The 23183-nt window shown below is 64.2% G+C and overlaps 1 protein-coding gene across 2 annotated transcripts; it reads left to right on the forward strand.

Moving 5' to 3' along the window:
• The first annotated feature begins 343 nt into the window (after nucleotides 1-343).
• TTC38 (tetratricopeptide repeat domain 38) lies at nucleotides 344-21508 on the forward strand. 2 transcript variants are annotated; one of them, XM_080659540.1, is made up of 14 exons: nucleotides 344-436; nucleotides 1273-1350; nucleotides 3098-3179; nucleotides 4146-4317; nucleotides 5526-5699; nucleotides 8716-8791; nucleotides 11813-11932; nucleotides 14751-14810; nucleotides 15878-15916; nucleotides 17016-17097; nucleotides 19197-19362; nucleotides 19991-20150; nucleotides 20331-20404; nucleotides 21179-21508. In XM_080659540.1, the coding sequence occupies exons 1-14, from the start codon at nucleotides 404-406 to the stop codon at nucleotides 21270-21272; spliced, it is 1410 nt and encodes a 469-aa protein (XP_080515666.1). In that variant the 5' UTR covers nucleotides 344-403; the 3' UTR covers nucleotides 21273-21508. The 2 variants fall into 2 exon arrangements, with proteins under 2 accessions (XP_080515666.1, XP_080515667.1); XM_080659541.1 differs by lacking the exon at nucleotides 344-436 and having other exon boundaries at nucleotides 1272-1412.
• Nucleotides 21509-23183: the final 1675 nt, after the last annotated feature.

The raw sequence follows: 23183 nt of genomic DNA on the forward strand, positions 1-23183 counted from the left end.
TGCCCCCTCGAGCCGGGCTGGCTCCCCTCCAGCGCCCTCCCCGGGCGGACCTGCGCCGGCCGCTGTCCCGGGGCCTCCGATTGCCCGGTGAGGCGGGGCGCTGTGCGGGCGTCTGTCCCAAACCGACCCGTGAGCCAGCTGGAAGCACGGCCGCCTCGCCCCGCCCCTCCGCGCCCCGCCCCCTCCGCGCCCCGCCCCCTCCGCGCCCCGCCCCCTCCGCGCCCCGCCCCCTCCGCGCCCCGCCCCCTCCGCGCCCCGCCCCCTCCGCGCCCCGCCCCCTCCGCGCCCCGCCCCCCCCCGCGCCCCGCCCCCCCCGCGCCCCGCCCCCCCCGCGCCCCGCTCCTGCCCCCACCCGGAAGGCCACACGCAGAGCCGGACCCGCACCCCGCACGGAGCGCGCACCATGGCCGTGTCCACGCCGCTGCGTGACTGCCAGGTACGGCGGGGCAGGACCCCTGGGCGCACGACAGGGCCCGGAGGACCGCCCCCCCGCGGGCTCCCCACCGAGGGAAACCGGGAGACCCCCGGGACCTCCCCGAAAGCGCCAACCCCGCGTGGCACCGCAGGGCGCCCGGCGTCAGCGAGGGTCTCCTGGGGACCCGCCCGGCGGGGGGCCCGCCCCTTTTGCAGAGGAGGAAGGAGGGGTGCAGAGGGAGCAGGGGACGCAATGTTCCACTTGAGGGGCAGCCGGCGCCGCAGAGGACATGTCCCCGCCCAGGGGAGTGGCCGGTCCGCGCGTCCCGGGCGGACACCGAGGGGGGCCGGTACCGTGAGCAGAGGACGGGCTCCGGACGTTTCCAGGGCGGAGCTGCCGCGGGCAGTCCCAGAAGGCGGGGAGCTGAGGGGCTGTTGGGGGTTCGCAGGCAGGGCGCACCGCCCCTGCCAGGCGGGAGCCCACCCCCACCCCGCCTTGCACTCCAGCCCAGACCGCTGCCCTCCGCCTGCTCCCCGGGACGCTTCCCGGTCACAGAGGAGCCCATTCACAGAGGGCCGGCCAGGGGTCCGAGGGAGGCCCTCCCAGGGGTCACCGTTCTTTGGAGGCCGCGGGGCCCGCCTGGAGATCCGCCCAGCGCCCAGCGCTCTGCTCTGCGCCAGCTGTGAAGTCTGGGAGTCCACGCGGGGTCCCTGCCTGCCCACCGGAGGCCGGGCCTTACGGGGACCCAGCCCTGCAGATGCCCGGCTGGGAGGTCTCCGTGGGGGGTTGGGCCGTGTGTGCATGTTTGGAGGACCACGTGGAATAAGGCCTGACCGCCATTCCCTCTTGCTGTGCAGGCCTGGAAGGATGCGGGTCTCCCGCTGTCAACCCCCAGCAATGAGGCCTGCAAGCTGTTCGATGCCACCCTGACCCAGGTGATGCCCTCTGAGCGGAGCAGCCCCTTCCGTAAAGGGCCAGGGCCAGGTTTCTGAAACGGGTGAATGCTTTTTTTAAAAAAATAGCTTCTTATTGATTTCAGAGAGGAAGGGGGAGGAGGAGAGGGATAGAAACTGACATGAGAGAGCATCATGGATTGGCTGCCTCCTGCCCGCCCCCCACTGGGGATCAAGCCCACGACCCGGGCCTGTGCCCTTGACCGGAATCGAACCCTGACCTCCTGGTCCATAGGTCGACGCTCAACCCCTGAGCCACGCCGGCCGGGCTGGTGAATGCTTTTAATGAATCTTTCCGTGTTAAATTGTGGGGCGCATCTCCCAGCCACGTCCATCCCTGCCACAGCGAGAAGGCTGCTGCCACGTGTCCAGGGAGCTCTGTGCTCCCTTCTAACCACTCGCGTCCGCGTGTCCCTGACGGGGGTCCCAGCAGGGCCTCCAGGTCGGAGGGGGGGGGAATGGCCGTGAGCAGGCGAGGGACTGGCATTTTCGGGGCCTTCCGTCTTCCTCAGCGCTCCTGGCTTAAGAGCCGAGGAGCCCACGGACCCTTCCTACCCAGGTCTCCTGGGGAACTTGGGGAGAGCAGGGTTTCATGGGGACCCAGGCATTCTTCATAACGCTTTTTTTTTTAAAATATATTTTATTGATATTTTACAGAGAGGAAGGGAGAGGGACAGAGAGCTAGAAACATCGATGAGAGAGAAACATCGATCAGCTGCCTCCTGCACACCTCCCACTGGGGATGTGCCCGCAACCAAGGTGTACATGCCCTTGACCAGAATCGAACCTGGGACCCCTGAGTCCACAGGCTGATGCTCTATCCACTGAGCCAAACCAGTTAGGGCCTTCATAACGCTTTTTAAAAAGTATTCTTGGTTGTAGAGGGAGAGAAAGGGAGAGGGAGAGAGAGAGAGAGACATTGATGTGAGAGAGAAACATTATTCAGGTGCCTCCCATATGCACCCCAACCAGGGATCGAACCCACAACCTGGGTATGTGCCCTGACCGGGAATCAAACCAGTGACACTTCGATGCATGGGACGATACCCAACCACTGAGCCACACCGGCCAGGGCTCGGCCTGGCTTTCCACAATGCATGTGTACCACGGTTCTTCTTCTTTTTTAAAAATATTTTATTTTTTGTTTATTTATTTTTTTTTTATTGTATAATCCTCACCCGAGGATATTTTTCCATTGATTTTAGAGAGAGTGGAAGAGAGAGGGAAAGACAGAGAGAAACATCGATGTGAGAGAGACACATCGACTGGTTGCCTCCTGCATACGCCCCAACCAGGGCCCGGGCCAGGGAGGAGCCTGCCACCGAGGTGCGTGCCCTTGACCAGACTCGAACCCGGGACCCTTTGGTCTGCCGGCCAACGCTCTACCCACTGAGCCACACCGGCCAGGGCTACGTTCTTCTTAACAGGTGTGAACAAGGCGCAGAAGAGGCCCCCTGGGTGCCCTGTCGCGGCCCCTCGAGGCTGACGCCGAGTGGTGGGCAGGTGCCGCAGGCCGACTTCCTTTGGAGGCTGGGGGTTTGGAAACGGCGGCCTCCCCCCACCACAGAACGTGCCTCGAGTGGCGCGTGGTCAGTCTCTTCTCTGAGGTCCACCCAGTCCCCAGAAAGCACTGCGTGTCCCGGGAAGGAGCACGGTCAGGGTCTAGGTCCGGGCCTGTCTGCGGGCGCCGGACTCCCCAGCACGGCTCGGTGTGACCCTTATGTTTCAGTACGTGAAGTGGACCAACGACAAGGCTCTCGGTGGCATCGAGGGCTGCCTGGCGAAGCTGAAGGCCGCAGACCCGAACTTCGGTGAGTGACGCCCCCTGGGCTGGGCCCTGGGTCACGGCTGGCAGTGCCCGGGCGGACATCTGCACGGAGGGGAGGGAGGTGCCAGTCGGTGCTGTGGCTGGAATACCAGCTGCTCCCATAGCGATGCCGGATTCTGGAGAAGGCATCCTTTCCCCCTAATCGGATGCCCATTCTGCAAAAAAGACACTGGTCCCATTTCTCAGGGGAGGACAACGAGGTTTGGAGACAGAAAGGTTCAGCTGCCCTGGCTGGGACGCTCAGTGGTTAGAGCAGCCTTGGGCAAACTACGGCCCGCGGGCCGGATCCGGCTGTTCTATCCGGTTCTCTTGCTCTCCCTTCCGCTCCTTTACTTTGAATTTATATTCGTTCACACAGACACTCCATCCATGCTTTTGTTTCGGCCCTCCGGTCCAATTTAAGAACCCATTGTGGCCCTCGAGTCAAAAAGTTTGCCCACCCCTGGGTTAGAGCGTCGGCCTGCGGACCAAAGGGTTTTGGGTTCCGTTCCCGGTCAAGGGCGCATACCTTGGTTGTGGGTTCCATCCCCAGCCCCAGTCAGGATACATGCAGGAGGCAACCAGTCAATGTGTCTCCCTCACCCCGATGTTTCTCTCTCTCTCTCTCTCTCTCCCCCTCCCCTTATCCTCCCTTCCTCTCTCCCTTCCACTCTGTCTGAAATTCAGTGGGAAAAATATCCTCAGCTGAGGATGAAATTTTAAAAAAGGTTCAGCTGGTGATGAGGTGCTCCAGACACTGGCACCGTGCAGGGTGCTTTCAGGGTGCGGCCTGCAGGTGGGGGTGAGGGCCCAGGCTGAGCTCTGCACTCCGGTGGGGGCCCAGCGCACAGCCACCTGCTGCCCGCGTGCCCCTCCTGGGCAGAGGGCTGCTGATTTCACCCGCGGGGCGGGGCGGGGCGGGGCGGGGCGGGGCGGGCCCTGTGAGTCACCAGCTGCCCCCCTCCCCCAGCCATGGGCCACGCCATCTCCAACGGCCTCGTGCTGATTGGCACCGGGAGCTCCGTGAGGCTGGACAGAGAGCTGGCGCTCGCGGTGAAGAACATGGTGGAGATGTCCAAAACCCAGCCGCTGACGCCGCGGGAGCGGCTGCACGTGTCTGCGGTGGAGGCCTTCGCCAAGGGGTGAGGCGCCCCGGGACCTGGGGGCGGAGCCACAGGCTGCCCAGTGCCCCTGGGGAGGGAGGGCACCAGGGTGGCTGCCCCCGCCGCCCCAGCCGTCTGATCGACACTCACCTGCTGCCGGGTCCCGGCTGACCGGGGAGGAGGTAGGGGCTGGCCGGGGTCCCCGGTAGGGAGGGCATTCAATAAATTAGTTATTATTTTCTTACAAAAATCATAGGACCACGTTACAGAAACAAACAAAAGATAGAAGAGAAACCCTCCCCTTTCCCCCTGGCCCTACCCGCCCTCCGAGCATCTGCCCATAGCACCTGCTTTCCCTCCGCTGCCCTGCCAGTGGCCAGTCGGAGCCGGAGCCCGTGTCGGGGCGGCCCGGTCAGCTCAGGCCGGGGAGACACCCCCAGATCGAGGCGACCTGAGCGGATGTGGAGGTTCTGGAGCAGCGACAGAGGAAGGCTGCCAGGCCCCCTGGGGGGGCAGTGCCAGGGCTTGGCGCCCTCTGGGCTTCTGCCGCCAGGCCTCCCGCAGCCGGATCCTGGTCTCCGCGGAAACTGCCTGGGGCCGCGTGTTCAGCCAGCGCTTCCGTTCTGTTTGAACTCAGGGGTACAGCTGCCCATTGGGTTATCGATTCCATGAGCACAGGCTGACACAGATATGTCTGCGTACAGCTAAGTCCTCACTAAGGTCGGCGGAACGTTCCTTGACTTCAAACAAAGCCACTTGTAGCGAAGCCGGTTTCACCGCGGGCTTCTCCATAGGCAAGAGCTGCCTCCCCACCGCATCCCGTCAGCGTTAGGGACACCAGCCCTGCCGTGCGGCTCCGTGGCTGAGCGTTGGCCTAGGAACCAGGAGGTCACGGTTCGATTCCCGGTCAGGGCACATGCGAGGTGTATGCAGCGGGCAGCCAATCAGTGATTCTCATCATGGATGTTTCTCTCTCTCTCTCCCTCTGAAATTAAAAAAAAATTTTTTTAAAAAGGATATCGAACAGAATGATGTCATTGGAAGACCTGCCGTGTGTGGGTGCACGTGTGTGTGCATGTATGTGTGCGCACATGTGTGCATGTGTGTGTGCGTGCATATATGTGCATGTGTGTGTGTGCATGTGTGTGACCAGTGCAGGGCAGACCGCGGAGCTGGCAGGAAGCGATGCCTTTCCCCTCCCGCAGGCGGGCTGTGTCCCTGTCGCTGAGAACCCGCTCTCTCCTCAGGGACTTCCCCGAAGCCTGCGAGCTGTGGGAGCAGATTCTCCGGGACCACCCCACGGACATGCTGGCCCTCAAGTTCTCCCACGACGCCTACTTCTACCTGGGCTACCAGGAGCAGATGCGAGATTCCGCGGCCCGCGTCTACCCCTTCTGGACACCTGGCGTCCCCCTGAGCAGGTACGTGCCCGTTGGCAACCACCTCATTCCGTTGCTGAGTCTCCCTCCCCTGCCCTGCCAGGGGGCGAGGCTCCTGGCCCTCCCCCCAGGTGCGGCCACGGTGGCTCTTCTAGTTCCCCACGCGCCCGCTCGCCACCCGGGAGCGGGGTGGCACATTGCGTACCGTCAGCACGCGGGAGCTTGCTGCGGGAACAAGCCTCCTGCCGACCTGGTCCTCCAGGGCGATGACAGCCAAGGTGGCCGCTCATCACGCCCCCGCCCATCCCGGGCGGCCCGCGCTGTGCCCTGCGTGGCGTGGCCTCCCTCCGGGACCCCGGCTGGTGGAGGCCCTGCGTGGCGTGGCCTCCCTCCGGGACCCCGGCTGGTGGAGGCCCTGTGTGGCGTGGCCTCCCTCCGGGACCCCGGCTGGTGGAGGCCCTGCTCTCTGGACACACCAGGTGCCAAGAGGGGAAAGAGCTCTCCTGAGGGACTCGCTCAGAGCAGCGGGGCCCACTGGGGCCCACACCCCACGGGCGGCAGTTTGACTTTTAAGGGGGGCAGTTCGAGAATGAGCTATTCGCAGTGAAGTTTGTGCATTTCTTAGGGTTCTAGGGGCCTCATGTACAGCATATAAATATATATCGTGACGTATTCATGCATTTCAGTTCTCTATTGTATGTTTTGAAACGTTATTTGCTACTTTTTCACATCACCTCATGTTATTATAACAATTTCTTAGTGATTTCTCCCTCAGGACTTCCACTGTCCTTTCGTCCTTTTATTTTTCTCTTTCATGGAAGCCATGTTCTTTGGGAGCCTGTTTAGACCAAGTTGATGGCTCACTCTTTGAATAATGAGAATATAGGTCACGGGGGCGGGGAGGGGGGGCATCAGGATTTAGAGATGCTTAGGGGGGGGCACGGCCAAGAAAGGGTGGGGACCGCTGGCTCAGCGTCATTGGCCAGAGCTGGCCACCCACTCCCAGGAGCCCAGCAAGCCCCACTCTGCTGTGTGCTCGGAGGGGAGGGGCTGGGGGCGGGGCTACAGACCGGTGACCAGCCCGAGTGACGCGGCACAGGGTCACCTCCATTGCAGCTTTTGTTGTTGTGTTTGTTAATCCTCGCCTGAGGATATTTCTCCACTGGTTTTTTAGAGAGAGTGGAAGGGACAGAGGGAAGAAAAGAGAGAGAGAGAGAGAGAGAGAGAGAAAGAGAGAGACATCGATGTGAGAGTCATTGATTGGTTGGTTGCCTTCTGCATGTGCCCCAACCAGGGCTGGGGATCGAGCCTGCCAGCCAGGTACACGCCCTTGACTGGGAATTGAACCTGCGGCCCTTGGGTGCGCAGGCCGACACCCTAACCATGGGCCACCCCGGCCCGGGCTTCGTCGCCTCTGAATCAGAGGACTGTGGTGAAGGTCGAACAGCTGAGTGGACTGAAGAGCCGTGTGAGTGAGGGTTCTCCAGAGAAGCAGACCCAGTACCACGTGTGTATCCATATCCATGTTGTTTACATATACCTGCAAACATCAACCTCCGTGTCTGCCTACGTGTAGAGACATTGCTTGTAAGGAGTTGGCTCCGGGTCTTGGGGGACCGTCAAGTCTAAGGCCCCCAGGACAGCACAGCCGGGAAAGTCGGGGCGCTTCTGTGTCACCGTCTCCGGAGAGGCCGCTTCCTTCCTCCTCTGGGAGGTCAGTCTTGTCTCGAAAACCTCCGCCTGCTTCGACGAGGCCCACCCACACCGCAGAGAGGAGCGTCGTCTGCTGATTGACATGTCAGTCGCGCACAAAAACGACCTTCATAGCAACACCTAGGTCGCGTCTGAGCAGACGGCTGGGCGCCGCGGCCCCGCCACGGTGACACATCAGAGGAGCCGTCACGGAGCCGGTAGAGGCTGCCGGTCGCGAGCATCCCACGTGTGCTTAAAGGTTGGCGGTGACAGGACCCCACGAAGAGCCCCATGAATATTTACAGGCAAAGTCGGAAGCCAGGGCTCCAGCACGCTGCTTCCGTGAAGAGTGAAGCTGGATTCCCCTCGGCCCACGGAGATCACGACACCCGAGTCTCAGGGAGAAGCTCTGCGGCGCTCGCTCCCGCATAATCCCGCAAAAGCGCAGGGAACAGCCCCCGCAGGTGCTCGGTGCCTGGGGTGACGGGACGGGAACGACGAAGGCACGCGTTCAGTCAGCGCCGTGTCGCCAAGCCCATGCTCGGCGGGGCCCAGGGCAAGAGCCAGTTGGACGGACGGGGCCCCCGCCTCCAGGAGCTGGGGTCTGGGGAGAAGCTGCTGACAGCCCGCGGTCACCGCGGCTTCCGGGGGCCGCCCCTGAGCTGTCCCTCCTGGCGGCCATCACCACGCGGGCAGGCGGGAAAGGCCCTTGTCCCCCCCACCCCGTGGGGACCTTGGCGTCCTGGGAGGCGGGATGTGAATTGCAGAGGGTCCAGCACGGACACAAAGTTTGGGTTGGGAGCGGTCAGGCAGACGCTAAAGGTCACGCCGCCCTCCCCAGCCAGGGCATCCGCTTGCGGGGGCCCCGCACGTAGCGTGGTGCCTGGCGCGGGCCAGTGAGCCAGCTCCTGGTGCTGCCATCCCCGAGGCCACAGGCTGGGCGGCTTAAAACCACAGATTCACCCTCTCCGCTCCGGAGGCCGCAGTCCGAAACCCAGGTGTCGGGGGCCCCGTCGGAGGCTCTAGGGGAGGGTCCCCGGCCTCTCCCAGCTCCGGAGGGGCTTCCTCGCGCCCCTGGCTCACGGCTGCGCTCCCCGTCTCTGCCTCGGTCCTTGGGCGGCTGTCTGTCCGTGTGTGCCTGTGTCTCTGTGTCTCACCTCGCTCTCCTTTCTCCTGCTGTCAGGACACCAGCCATGGGGTGTGGGACCCACCTGCTCTGGTCTGACCACATCCGCACACACCCCGGCTCCACGTCGGGACACATGTTCACACGGGTCGTTTGGGGGCACATGGCCCGTGCAGGTCGTGTTGAGGGTTGAACGATCCCGGCCCCCCTCTTTAAAAAAGGCTTTTGCTCTGTCTTCAGCTACGTGAAGGGCATCTACTCGTTCGGATTGATGGAAACCAACTTGTACGACCAGGCGGAGAAGCTTGCCAAAGAGGTGGGTGGCTCCGGAGGTGCCGGCCTCAGGGCTGGCATCCGTGGGGCGGGGGCACGAGGACCCCCCTTGGGGGTGACCCCGGCCAGGTTCCCCACTCGAGGATTCGGAGAGGAAGGGCTCGTGGTAGCAGCAGCTGCCGCCTGTCACCAGCGCCTCCCGGGTCCGGTCCATGGCGCCAAGATACACAAACTACGTGAGGAAGGCGAGCGAGGCCCAGGGAGGCCCCGTCCCCTCGCTCTGGTTGCACGGAGGCGGCCCTGGGCACCCTGCTCTGTCTGCCTCCAGAGCCCGCATGACCCTGTGGGAGCCAGAGCTTGGGAGGCAGGGAGCGTGTGGAAATGCCGGTCCTCCCACCTCGAACCTCACTACGTGTCACTAATGTCACTCAGCCTCTGGGGGTTGAGCCACAATTGAAGCAGAGGCTGCTCTGGTGGCCCTGGCTGGGGGGCGGGGTCCCGCAGCCAGCCCTTCCCTTGGCCACGCCCCCTCAGTGAGGAGCCGCTGGGCTTTGCAAGCCCTTCTGCAGGTCCAGACCCTCTGTGCGCCCCCCCAGGCAGGGCTGGAGCAAAGGCTGGGAGGAGGCAGGGCCAGAGCTGCTGGAGGGAGTCTGAGCTTGGTCCCAGGGAACCCCTTAGAGGGCGGACCTTCATCTCGGCAGGGCTAGGGAGCGGACAGGCGACCAGCACGGCTAGAGAGCGGACAGGAGTTCTGAGTAGGGGCGACGGGGGATTGAGAAAATGAAAGAGACAGACACAATGACAGTAGGGAAAGCTGGGACCGGGTGGGACAGCTGTCCTCTGTTGGAGAGACAGTGACCCAGAGCCGATACAGTGCGTTTATTTTATACAGTAAGATGCCAGGAAGTTTCACTAAAGTTTAAGATAAAGAAAACGTGTGCATTCTTGTGGCTTCTTTGTAATTGTCACTTCTGGGTGGGCCTGGTGCCTGGCTGGATTTAGATAATGAAATCCACCCCCTAGCGCAGGGGTGGGCAAACTTTTGGACTCGAGGGCCACAATGGGTTCTTAAACTGGACCGGAGGGCCGGAACAAAAGCATGGATGGAGTGTTTGTGTGAACTAATATAAATTCAAAGTAAAGGAGCGGAGGGGAGAGCAAGAAAACCCTCCGCTCTTTCGGCTCCGCGGGCCGGATAGAACAGCCGAACGGGCCGGATCCGGTCCGTGGGCCGTAGTTTGCCCACGGCTGCCCTAGCGCCTGAGCTAAAGGTCAGACTGACAACACACCTGCCTCTGGCAAGGTATGTTTCCAGGGCATGGCTCTGCTGGGTGCCACTGGATTCAGATGACAATCAGCTCAGGGGCCTTTCCCAGGCGCTCTCTACACTCGATGGCTGCCCCAGAATCTGTGTGGAGTGAGAGCAGCATGCTTAGGGGGTCCCTTCTCAGGGCCCTGGCACCTAGCCTGCCCCACGGTGCCCCTGCCATCTCCCGTGTGTCCTGGCCCTTCAGGGCTGTGTCCTGGCTGCCACTGTCCCTCCAGACAGGCTCTTTCTTACAGTGCCCCCATGTGGACGGGGCGGGGCCCACGCAGGCCGGGGCAGGGGCATGGGGGCCGGAGCGGGGGCAGGGGTATGGGGGCAGGGGCATGGGGGCCGGGGCAGGGGCATGGGGTATGGGGGCCAGGGGCATGGGGGCCGGGGCAGGGGCAGGGGTATGGGGGCAGGGGCAGGGGCATGGGGGCCGGGGCAGGGGCATGGGGGCCGGGGCAGGGGCATGGGGGCCGGGGCAGGGGCAGGGGCATGGGGGCCGGGGCAGGGGCATGGGTATGGGGGCAGGGGCAGGGGCAGGGGTATGGGGGCCGGGGCAGGGGCATGGGGGCCGGGGCAGGGGCATGGGGGCCGGGGCAGGGGCATGGGTATGGGGGCAGGGGCAGGGGCAGGGGTATGGGGGCCGGGGCAGGGGCAGGGGTATGGGGGCAGGGGCCGGGGCAGGGGCAGGGGTATGGGGGCAGGGGCCGGGGCAGGGGCAAGGGCATGGGGGCCAGGGCAGGGGCAGGGGCAGGGGTATGGGGGCCGGGGCAGGGGCAGGGGTATGGGGGCCGGGGCAGGGGCAGGGGTATGGGGGCAGGGGCAGGGGCAGGGGTATGGGGGCAGGGGCAGGGGCAGGGGTATGGGGGCCGGGGCAGGGGCAGGGGTATGGGGGCAGGGGCAGGGGCAGGGGTATGGGGACCGGGGCAGGGGCAGGGGTATGGGGGCCGGGGCAGGGGCAGGGGTATGGGGGCCGGGGCAGGGGCAGGGGTATGGGGGCAGGGACATGGGGGCAGGGGCATGGGGGCAGGGGCAGGGGCATGGGGGCCGGGGCAGGGGCATGGGGGCAGGGGCATGGGGGCAGGGGCAGGGGCATGGGGGCCGGGGCAGGGGCAGGGCTAGCTGGGCACGACCTGTCAGCATAGACCCCTGCAGCGGGTCCCAGGCCAGGGGCGGAGGTGTCAGGCCTTCCAGACTCTGCCTCTGTGAGAGGCCTGGGGTCCAAGGTGGGGCTGGGGGAGACCGAGACCCGGTGTGGGGTCCTGGGCACTTGTCCACAGGGCGACTGGGAGCTTCAGCTTCAGCCTCCTGCCCCACGTCTGGCGCTTAGTAGGCGCTCAGTCAGCACGCGTGAAAGAACAGGCCTCCGTGAGGTTAGGTCGCAGCCTCAGCGCCTGCCTTGCTGTCTGTGGCAGGAGCAGCTGTTGTTATTAGCAGTGGTGACGTCAGAACAGCCCAGAACAGTTGTTGGTGGGAAGGGGCTGTGGGAGCCCTGGGGCGCCCGGGCGTTGGGAAGATGGCCGTGTGGTCCCGGACCGGCCACTCAGTCCCATCTGTGAAATGGGGGTGACACCCCCTTGGTAGCCTGCAGGCGGTCAGCAGGCTGGCCTGCGGGCCATTACTGTTTGATGCTGAGCCCAGTCCCATGCTGGCCCCCCGCCCCCCCGCCATGCCCGGCTCCCAGCTCGGGCCGCGTGTGCGGAACTCGGAGCCGCCGCCTGACTGATCCGCCCTCTTCCCCGCCCCCCCCAGGCGTTGTCGGTGACGCCCACGGACGCGTGGTCGGTGCACACCGTGGCCCACATCCACGAGATGAAGGCGGAGGTCCGGGCCGGGCTGGACTTCATGCAGCGCTCGGAAACCCACTGGAAGGTACGCGTCGGGCCGCGGTCACCTGCCCGGGCCACCCCGTCCCCCTCGAGCTGGGCCAGGCATCGTGCACAGAAGTTGCGGGTGCAGCTTGGTTGTGGGGAACTCGTGTTTGGGGCGGCGTTTCTGGCCTGCGGGATGGACGTCCTGGGGGGCAGGGAGCTGGACCTCCCGCCGCCCTCCTGGCGTCCCGGCCGTGGTGGCTCAGAGGTCGCCTTCCTCCTCCATGTGCACCTGTTGCCCCGGGCCTGTGTCTGGCTCAGCCGGCCACCTGTCCAGGTGTGGGTGCTGCCCTGGCCCTCTCTGCCGTGTGGGTTCCCCAGGGCGCCACTGGCCGGGACGGAGGGCTGGACCGAGCGGCGGGCGCTCAGTGACCGAGCAAAGCGCGGAAGCACCAGGAACCAGGCCAGGGGGCTGTGTCCGTGGTGGCTCCCCGGCCTGGGACGTGCCTGTGAGAAGTACGGGTGGCCCCTGACCCCCAAGGATTAGGGTTAGGGGGGTGTTGTATGGGGCCGTGGAGCCTTATTTACTTACTTTTGTTGTTGTTAATCCTCCCTCGAGAATATTTTCCCATCGATTTTTTTTGTTTTTTTTAATTTTTAAATATATTGTATTGATTTTTTACAGAGAGGAAGAGAGAGGGATAGAGAGTTAGAAACATCAATGAGAGAGAGACATCGATCAGCTGCCTCCTGCACACCTCCTACTGGGGATGTGCCCGCAACCAAGGTACATGCTCTTGACCGGAATCGAACCCAGGACCCTTCAGTCCGCAGGCCGACGCTCTATCCACTGAGCCAAACCGGTTAGGGCTCCCATCGATTTTTAGAGGGAGTGGTGGGGAGGGGGAGAGACAGAGAGAGAGAGAGACATCGACGTGAGAGAAAGCCTTTGATTAGTTGCCTTCCGCATGCGCCCGACCAGGGCCGAGGGTCGAGCCTGCGACTGAGGTAGGTGCCCCTGCCCAGAAGGGAGCCCGGGCCCTGGGTGAGCGGGCTGGCACTCATCCCCTGAGCGCACAGATAAAGCCCGTGGGACACTGAGAACAGGCCTGTGTCAGGTGGCCGCCCGAGCGTGGGCCGAGGCGGGTCCCGGCGCGCGTTGAGGGTGGGCTGCGCCGAGCCGGAGGGTGTAGGTCCGTGCGTGAAATTCACGCGTCCTGACGTCGGGTGTTTCCGACGCGGTTGGTGGTTTCCTGGGTGTGACCCGCCGTCCGTCCATCCGTCTGTCGGGGCCTCGGGAGCTACAGGGAGCGGCCCCAGGCCTCTTGGGAGTGGTGCGGGGCGGCAGGCAGACGTGACAGTGCGAACTGTGACCCCCTGCAGCTCACACTCAGGTCTTCCGAAGGGGCCCCACGCTCTGGGGACGGGAGAGCCTGCGGGCCCCATGGGGGACCTGCCTCGGGCTCCCCACACAGATAGCGACTGCTGGTTCCTGGGAGCACTCGGGCTGGGGGGGAGCAGCGTGCACCCCCTCCCGGCTGGGGCCAGGGCTTGTCCAGGCAGAACGGAGGGAGGCGGGGGGTGGAGGGCCCGGCCAGGGCATCCAGCTCATTCTGTGCACATCTCTCCCGAGACGCTGCTTTTACGGGGCCTGGCTCTGTCCCGGGCGTGAGCATGACCCCCCCAGCCTCGGTGTCCTCCTTACGCCCGCTGTGGTGACAGCTCTGAAGCCCTGGGCCCCACACAAGCGCCCTTGGGTGTTGGTTCCAAACACATAAGGTGAGGCGGCTCAGGCTGGCGGGGTCGTCTCCCGCGGGCTCTCGCCACCTGCCGTCGGCGTCTGTCCCCTGCCATGTCTGCTGGCGGCCTCCCGCCTGGCCGGACAGCTCTGGAGGGACTGTGTGGCCTGGAATGCACTTTCCTCCTCCTCCAGCCACTGTCCCTGCTGTGTGCTCGGCCCCGGGGACCCCGCGGACAGCCCAGCCTGGACTTCTCTGTCCTCAAAAGACCTGGTCAAGCGCAGTGATCAGGTTCCCGGCCGCCCCCGGGCCACCCCAGGCCAGGGCCCGCGGGGGCGTGGGCACCCAGGGGAGGCTGGAGGGGAAGTGGTCAGGGGAGGCTTCCTGGCGAAGGCAGCCTTTGAGCTGGGTGATGAAGGATGTGTAGGGGTTGGCAGGTGACGGAGGGGGAGGTGGGTGGTACCCCAGCCAAGGGCCAGCGTGAGCAATGACACCCGTTGGTGGTAATGGATGGACGTACACGTCTCGGTTGTCTCTGAAATCCCAGGGCCCGAGAGGGGCAGGCAGCTTGCGTCCTCGGCACAGGCGCAGAGCGGCTGGGGCCCTGAGGGGGCTCGGGCCCCTTTCCAGGAGATGGAGGTGGTGCCCGGCGAGGAGGCAGTGGTAGAAGGAAGGGCTGGCGTCCAGGTGTCCGCCCGCCCCTCCTGCTGGGGCCCGGCCAGGACCTGCAGGCGTTGCCGGCTCCCTGGCCCAGCGGCTTTGTAGGTGCCCTGCGCAGGGTGGACAGAGGGCCCTGCAGCTGGTGGTTTCCCGTCCACTTCGCTCCACGCACAGGCGGTGGGTGAGGAGCTGGGTGACCCTGTGGACCGGGTCCTCCTGCTTCCTGGCTCTGGGGCTGACGCGTGGCCGCGCCCCGGGCCTGACTCCTCAGCAAGCGCCGCACCGGCCCGCGTCCCTCCCTCACGTGGAAGGAGGCGACGTGGAAGTGGAAACGCCAGCTCAGCCCGGCCTCGGAGGGCCCCACCCCCCCCGGGAAGTGTTCCCACGCTCGCTCGAGGGCGTGGGTTCTACGGAAGCCAACATGGGTCCCGTTGCCCCCGAGGCTGTCGGATGTTGCTGACTCTCTCCTTCTCCCCCCAGGACTCGGACATGCTGGCTTGTCACAACTACTGGCACTGGGCGCTGTACCTGATTGAAAAGGTGAGGGGGCCGGCCGCGTTTCCCGTGAAAACGTCCGGGGACATGCTTTTGTCCCCTCTGCTGGCCCTCGCATCGGAGCGGCGGTGATGTGTGTGTGCACATGTATGTACTTATCCTCACTGAGGGTATTTTCCCACTGATTTTTTTTTTTTTTTTTTGAGAGTGGAAGGGAGGAAGGAGGGGGGGAGAGAGAGAGAGACACGTCGATGGGTTGCCTCCCATTTGCACCCTGGCCGGGGCTGGGGACCGAGCCTGCAACCAAGGTACGTGCTGTGGATGGGAATGGAACCCGAGACCCTCCGGTCCACAGCCGATGCCCTCCCCACCGAGCCAGACCGGCCGGGCTGTGTGTGCGCCTTGAAAGGGTGTCCGGAGGCGGGAGAGGCCGCCGGCTTTCCAGTAGCTTCTCAGGCCTAACCCACCCCCGGCTCCGGCACCGCCTGCACTGGGAGGCCTGGGGTGTTGTGTGCAGCCAGCGGCGACACCTCAGACAAGTGTCCCTGTTGCCGGGGTGACCTGCTGAGCCCCAGGAGGCTCCCAATGCACTGCCCCAGGGGAGCAAGATGGGGGGACACCTGGTCCCCACTACAAGGGGCTTCCCGCAGAGCGGCTCTCAGAGAGGCGCTCTGGACGCCCCCTAAGTGTCCACGGAGGAATGCTGGGAAGACGGGGACCGTGTAGGGACACGAAGGACGCGGTGCCACGCTGCCCAGCCGGACGCGGTGCTCGTAGCCGGGGGTGCAGGGAGGAGAGCGGAGGAGGCGAGGGGTGCAGGAGGGAGCTCGGCGCAGGTGGACAAGCTCTTGTAGGAAGGATGTGCTCTGACAAGCGTTCCCTTAGCAGCGAGGCCGCGTCCTCTCCCAGGCCTGGGGTTGGGGGGGGGGGGGAGTGAGGGGGTAAAGCCAGGGCAGAAGTGGGCCGGGCTCCCATCCCTGGATCTGCACCAGGCGCGCCCACCCCTCCGTAGCCGTAGCGCGTGGGGGCCTCGGCGTGGCGGCGTTCCCCGTTCACTTCTCCCATCACACCTCGCCCTCCCGACAGTAACCACGGGAACTTCCCTTTTCCAGGGCGAGTATGAGGCCGCGCTGACCATTTACGACGACCACGTAAGTCCACGTTTGCACACGGTTGGGTTTATTGCGGCAATTTGGCTTTTAGTGTCGGGACCTTTGAGCCCATCACTGCTGCCGGGCCAGGAACAACGGCTGGAGCCGACAGACTCTTGTGTAAGACTCAGTGAATGCCCCCCCTCCACCCGCCCACGTGGTAACCAGCGGGATGAAGACGGCGGGTCGGCAGTGCCCCCTTGTGGGCATTGGTGGAATTACACTCTGGTTGTCTCTGAAATCCCAGCTTCTTCTGCATTGATCTTCCGATAGGAAATTTTTATTGTAGAAAAACGTACAGAACCTAAAACCGGCCGTTTTCACCAGCTTTAGGTGTCCAGGTCTGTGGCATCGAGTCCGTTCGCATTGGTGTGCATCTGGCCCACCATCATCTCCAACTAACACCCTGTGCCCGCTGAACACCAACTCCCCACTGCTCTCCCGGCCCCTAGATGTGCTTTAAAAAATATATCTTTCTATTGATGTCAGAGAGGAAGGGAGAGAGAGAGAGAGAAACCTCAATGATGAGAGAGAACCACAGATCGGCTGCCTCCTGCACGCCCCACACTGGGGATGGAGCCCACCACCCAGGCATGTGCCCTGACCGGGAATTGAACTGTGACCTCCTGGTTCCTAGGTCGATGCTCAACCACTGAGCCACGCCGGCCGGCCTAGATATGCTTTTCAGAGAAAAAAAAAACCACCTAACTCCCAGCTCCAGGCAGCCCGGGACAGGCCTCAGGACAGAGGCCTGAGGTCAGAGAAATGCGTGGGGGTCTGAGCACCCAGGGAGGACACTCGGGGACCTTTCCCCGAAGTGGTCCTTCGAGCTGTCAGCGTTTCGTGGAGAGAGTGGAAGGGTGCCGAGAGCCGTGGGCCGTGAGGTGGAGACCAGCCTTCTAGAACCGCGGACGGGCAGACGCGTGTCCGGGAGCAGGGTCCGCGGCTGGGATGGGAGGTGGCGGATGCCGGGTCTGCACATGCTCCCCCAGGTCTGCGCCTCTTGCGGATGGAGCCTCGGTGGGGGCAGGGAGGGGATGGAGGGGACGAGGGGGGTGGGGACTTGCGCTGCTGAGGCCCCGCCCACCCTGCCTTCCAGATCCTCCCCAGCCTGCGGGCCAGCGGTGCCATTCTGGACGTGGTGGACAACTGCTCCATGCTGTACCGGCTGCAGATGGAAGGTGCCAGCTCCCTGCTCTCCCCTTTGGTCCCCCCTCCCTCCCGCATGGTGAGGGGACAGGCCTCGCCACCCTCCGGCCCCCTGAAGGTCCTGGGGCGGCTCCCCACCCCCAGCCACGGCCTTGGGCACGAGGCTGTGCTGCCTCCCAGCCGCTTGAGCCCGGGACCAGGCGCCACGGCCCTTTCTCCCTCCCAGTTCCCACCACCCCCGCGTGCAGGCCTCGGGCCCTGTGCCCAGGGTGGCACCGGCGCGCCCCATAGCCTGCCCACCAGGCCTGCGGGCGCAGCTGGCCCCTGGCCGCCTGTCTCTGGGTGCTGCTGCCCTTTCTAGAACAAGGAAGGGAGAGTTGCTCAACCCCTGGGGCTCAGAGCGGTTTCTCCACGGTCACCACGCTCTGCAGAGCTCTGGGGTGACGGAGGCTCCCGGCCGGCTCTGCGCCCGGATGGTTCGCCTACTCCCAGGCCCAGCAGAGCCAGCCCGGACCCTCCAGACCCCGGGCCAGCAGGACCGTGCGGGGTGAGACCAGGCAGGCGGGCAGGGCTGCTCAGGAGGGGTCCCGGGAGGCTGCCCAGTGGAGGGGAAACGTGATGGCGGGCGGGGGCGTAGGGCTTGCCAGGCCGAGTCAGGGAACGGGTTCCAGGCAGAGAGCAGCTCTCCAAAGCCCCGACACGGAGACCACGGCCAAGGGTGAGTGAGGAGCTGGCTTCCCTCGGCCGCGGGGGCTGCTGGAGCAGGGATGGGCGGCGCGGGTCTGCCCTTATTTAGTGATTTTTAATGTTTTCATTGATTTTGAGAGAGGGGAGGGGCGAGGCATAGAGGGATAGAAACATTGATGAGAGAGAAACATCCTCCATCCTGCACGCCCCCTACTGGCGATCCAGCCTGCAACCAGGGCACCTGGCCCGACCGACCGGGAATCGAACTGTGACCTCTTGGTTCCTGGGTCGGTGCTCAACCACTGAGCCACACCAGCCGGGCTCCAGTCCGCCTTTGAGGAAGAACCTCTGAGCAGTGGGGGCTGAGCCAGGGGGAGCCCAGGCCCGAGGCTGAGGGATGGGGAGGAGGCGGAGGGGACAGCGAGGTGGTGGGGAGGTCCTTGAAGAGCCCTGGGGATCGGGAGGGAGCCGGGCCGTGCGGAGGCCGCCTCCTGGTTGTCCCGGTGGCAAGGCTGGGACCCTGAAACCTGGGCTGGGGGAGGCCTGTGTCCCTCGTCACCAAAACCGTCCAGAACTGTCGGGGGCAGGGCAGGTGGCGGGAAGGCACGGCCGTTCGCTCCCTCATGCAGAGTGGAGACTCGGAGCCAGGTCCAGAGTTGCCCAGCTGGGAAACAGACCGAGGGCAACATCCGGGGTACGGAGGTGCCGGGGGGAGAAGTAGGAGAAGCCGGAGCTCCTGGGGTCGGAGGACAGGGGGGCGGTGGAGCTGGCGAGAGGGTCAGAGCAGGGCCGGCCAGGTGGAGGAACGGGGACGCTAAGGTGGAAGAAGGCTGTGTACTGGGCAGGTGTTTATCCAGCACCTGTCTACCGTGGGAGGAGTTTACAAGGTGGTTTGGGGATTTGTTAAAGGGGCTAGAGACGACCTGAAACCCTCCAATCGTTTTTATTTTATTTTTTATTTTTTTCCCCAATATATTTTATTGATATTTTACAGAGAGGAAGGGAGAGGGATAGAGAGTTAGAAACATCGATGAGAGAGAAACATCGATCAGCTGCCTCCTGCACACCTCCCACTGGGGATGGGCCCGCAACCAAAGTACATGCCCTGGACCGGAATCGAACCCGGGACCCCTCAGTCCGCAGGCCAACGCTCTATCCACTGAGCCACACCGGTTTCGGCCCTCCAATCGTTTTTAAAATTAGCTTTCTAACGGATGCCCTGATGGGTTTTACGATTGAACGAAGGGAACGTAAACTGCCCCCCTTCCGGCCCCCCCCCCCAAAGGCCTCAGCACAAGGCCAGGCTCTGCTTGCCAGCCCCGCTCGCCTCCAGCCTTCCTCCCCGGAGCAGGGTCCCAGGGCCCCCCACGTGCAGACGCGGGAGGCCCAGGCGCAGGACACAGCAGGAGCCTCACGCCTGCGCCGGTTTCTCCCCACGTCCTAGGGGTGCCTGTGGGCGAGCGGTGGCAGCACGTCCTGCCCGTGACCCGGGAGCACAGCCGCGACCACGTCCTGCTGTTCAACGACGCCCACTTCCTGATGGCGTCCCTGGGCGCGCGGGACACCCGGACCACGCAGGAGCTGCTGACCACCCTGCAGGAGGCCAGCGAGTACGTGGGGGCCGGGGCTCCGGACGCCTCTGTGCCGGGAGGCTGGAGGGTGGGGTCCGGGGGTGAGCACAGCCGTGGGGGTGCGTCCAGGGGCTGCGCCCAGATGTGAGCCCAGGTGTGCGCCCTCCATCCTCCGGGGGTGCCCTCCAGGCGGGCAGCCCTGGGTGGGTGTGCCTGCAGGGGTGCCGTGCTCTCCCAGGACGCAGTGGGAGAGCCTCCCGTCACATGGGCAGCCTCCCACGGGGGATGTGGTGGAGTCCCCGAAGCACTTCTTCTTCACGAGCCTCAGTTTCCCCGTGTGCAAACCGGGACAGTGCTGCTGAGGCAGGCGGTGGGACAGCGACACGCCTGGTGCAGGTGCCCGTCACCGTGGAGGCCAGAGGGAGCCTGGGAGGCGGGGCCTGGAGATGCAGCCAGGCCTGGCCTCCACCTGGCAGCTCTAGCCCGGGGGGTCGGGGGCGTGCCCCCTGCGGTTTGTCCTGAGGCCTGGTGGCGGGTGACCTCTGTCACAGCTTGAACTGGTCACCACCACGGCCGCTTGCCCTGCCCCTCCTCCAGGCGACAGGGAGCGGCCTTGAAGCTCGGGGCCAGGGCGGCGGGCTGAGCAGGGCGCGCCTTCTCGCGGCAGGTCCCCCGGGGAGAACTGTCAGCACCGCCTGGCCCGCGACGTGGGGCTGCCCCTGTGCCAGGCCCTGGTGGAGGCCGAGAGCGGGAACCCCGACCGCGTCCTGGACCTGCTGCTGCCCATCCGCTACCGGGTGGTCCAGATCGGGGGCAGCAACGCGCAGGTGAGCCCGCCTCCAGCTGCCCCGCGCCCAGCAGCCCCGCTCCGAGGAGTGGAGCCCACGGTGTGGGGTGTCCTGATCGCCACACCCCCGGTCCGTCCCGGGGAGCAGGTGGCCTTCCGGAGGGTGGGTGCCCCGCCCTCGCCCACGTCCCGGGAGCCTGACCCGCCGGTGACCTTTCAGAGAGACGTCTTCAGCCAGCTGCTGATCCACGCGGCCCTGAAGTGCACCTCGGGCGCCTACAGGAACGTGGCCCGGTGAGTTCCTCGCCCGCACCCCAGGGGTCTCAGGTCACGGCTCTCACACGGGGTGACCCCGTGGGGTCCAGCGTGCTCAGCGGCCCCACCTCCCTGGTCCTGGGGAGGTTCCCAGCTCACCCCCGGACCCCCTCCCCCTCCAGCCTCCAGCCTCCGCTGCTTGGTCCTCTCTTGTTGCCATGCCAACGTGTCTGCAGGACGCAGCCCCAGCTCACCCCGGCCACGCTGAGCGTTACCCAGACGGCCTGCCTTTGCGGGCCCTGGGCCTTCGCACGTGTGCGCCCTCCGCCTTGATGCCGTCCTCCTGTCCCCCCGATGCACCCGCCAAGCCTTCAGGCCTCCGTGCCGTTCTCCCGCCTGAGCCGGCTGGTGCCAGGAGGCGGTGGGCAGGCAGACCCAGGCCCCGGCTGCCCAGAGCTGCCCCCTCCCGCAGCCTGGGAAGGGGAGCATCTTGCTCTCGGACCACCTCAGCCCCAGCCACGCTGCCTGGGTCCTGCCTCAGGGCTGAGCGACCCATCGGGGCCCCCGCCTCCTTCTAGACCAGCCTTGGGCAAACTACGGCCCGCGCGCCGGATCTGGCTGTTCTATCCGGTTCTCTTGCTCTCCCCTCCGCTCCTTTACTTTGAATTTATATTAGTTCACACAAACACTCCATCCATGCTTTTGTTCCGGCCCTCCGGTCCAGTTTAAGAACCCATTGTGGCCCTCGAGTCAAAAAGTTTGCCCACCCCTGTTCTAGAAGGTTCCACCACAGCCCCGTCTCTGTTTCTGCAGAAGCCTTCTGATGGAGCGGGACGCCTTGAAGCCCGGCTCGCCCCTGACGGAGCGGCTCATCCGCAAGGCAGCCGCTGTCCACCTCCTGCAGTGAGCCGGCTGGCCCGGCCGCAGATCCACCGCCCGGCGGGCCTCCTAGCTTAGGAGCCACGCCCGACAGGCCTGAGGGGTGGTCTGCAGCTTTAAACAGAGGCCTGTGACCAGCGGGTTACAGGAAGAGGGGATGTGACTATGTAGACATGATTCAGAACCTTCTAATCCTTGTTGAAGGCCAAAGTGCGTGCTGTGTGGCCACTGGCCTTGCAAATTCTATTTCCCCAGGGACCTCGCACCTCCTGTTGTTCAAGGGTTGGAAGCGGGGGCGGGGGAGGGGGATGGGGGTGGCTCAGTGGGGAGGAGAAGAGGGGGGAGTTTTCATAGCCCCAGAGGCACCCCACCTCCGTCCTGCTGTTCAACGACGCCCACTTTCTTTTTTTTTTTTTTTTTTTTTTTTTTGTTTTTAAGTGTGAAAATTACATTCACATTGCAAAGTCTTTTTTTTTTTGTTTTTTTTTTTGTTTGTTTTTATTTTTTATTTTTATTTTTATTTTTTTCAAATTTTTATTAAGGTATTATATGTAACGACGCCCACTTTCTGATGGCGTCCCTGGGTGCGCGGGACACCCGGACCACGCAGGAGCTGCTGACCACCCTGCAGGAGGCCAGCGAGAGCCTGGGAGGCGGGGCTCCCCCAGGCCACAGCGAGTGGAGGCCCTGGCCCTCCTGGGGGAGGGACCTCATCTCAGCCTCCCCTCCGCACAGGAGCGTAGCCCGCGGGTACCCTCCTGCCGCCCCTGCCGCGTCCCGGGGGCGTTGGGTGACACGATGAGGGCTTGCCTCTCGAAGGGCCCCCACACGTGGTTTCTTCCGTGGGCTGTGACGTCGGTCAGACGAACGCAGCGCTGAGCTGCCCGCGTTCTGGGGTGTGAGGGCTGAGCTCAGGTTGCCTGTTGGGCAAACACCGAAGCATCGTGACGCGGCTTCCATAGCACCGTCTCGGCGCCTGCTTCCGCGTTCACCTGGCCCACGGCCTGAGCCAGGAGGCTTCGGTTTAATGTGCAGACAAAGCCGCCTGCCTGAGGTGAGCAGGACCCCAAGAGGGGCCGGGAGATGACGCAACCAGCCCCCTTGGAGCCCTCTCTAACCGGGCCTGGAGCAGGGCCATGCCTGGATTTCCCTGTCCCTCCAGCCAGTACATTCTCCTCTCTCTGAAGCTCGTATGGCCCAGCAGGCATGGCTCAGTGGTGGAGGGTCGACCTAGGAACCAGTTCACGGTTCCATTCCCGGTCAGGGGCACATGCCCGGGTTGTGGGCTTGGTCCCCAGTAGGGAGCGCATGCAGGAGGCAGCCGATCCATGATTCTCTCTCGTCATTGATGTTTCTGCCGCTCTCCCTCTCCCTTCCTCTCTGAAGTCAATGAAAACATCCTATCTAATAAAAGAGTAATATGCAAATTGACTGTACCTCCGCTACACACCACAAGCCACACCCATAAGCCACGCCCACCAGCCAATCAGGAGCGAATATGCAAATAAACCCAACCAAGATGGCTACGGCCACAGAGAGCAGGAGGGAGGCTTGGGTTTCCCCGGCTTGGGTTTCCTCCACTCAAGGCTACAAAGTTTCAATGATAGAAGATACATAAACCTAAACAGAAATGGCAGCAGCCACGGAGCTGGAAAGAGCAGGAGGCTAGGGTTGCCCCCGGTGATGGAGGAAGCCAAGCTTCTGCAGCCCTGGCCGGCCCAGGCCTCCGCTTAAGGCTACAAAGTTTCAATTATAGAAGACAAATAAATCCCAACAGAAATGGCTGCCTCCACAGAGCGAGCAGAAGGCTTGGCTCCGCTCCAGGCTACAAAGTTTCAATTGTAGAAGATAAATAAACCCCAGATACCAGGGCCTCCGCTTGGGTCACCGGGGGGCGTGGCCGGCCTGCAAACCACCACAGGCCACTCGCCCAGGCCGC

This window comes from Plecotus auritus (assembly GCF_963455305.1).
Source record: "Plecotus auritus genome assembly, chromosome: 3".
In the NCBI taxonomy this organism is placed as follows: Eukaryota; Metazoa; Chordata; class Mammalia; order Chiroptera; family Vespertilionidae; genus Plecotus; species Plecotus auritus.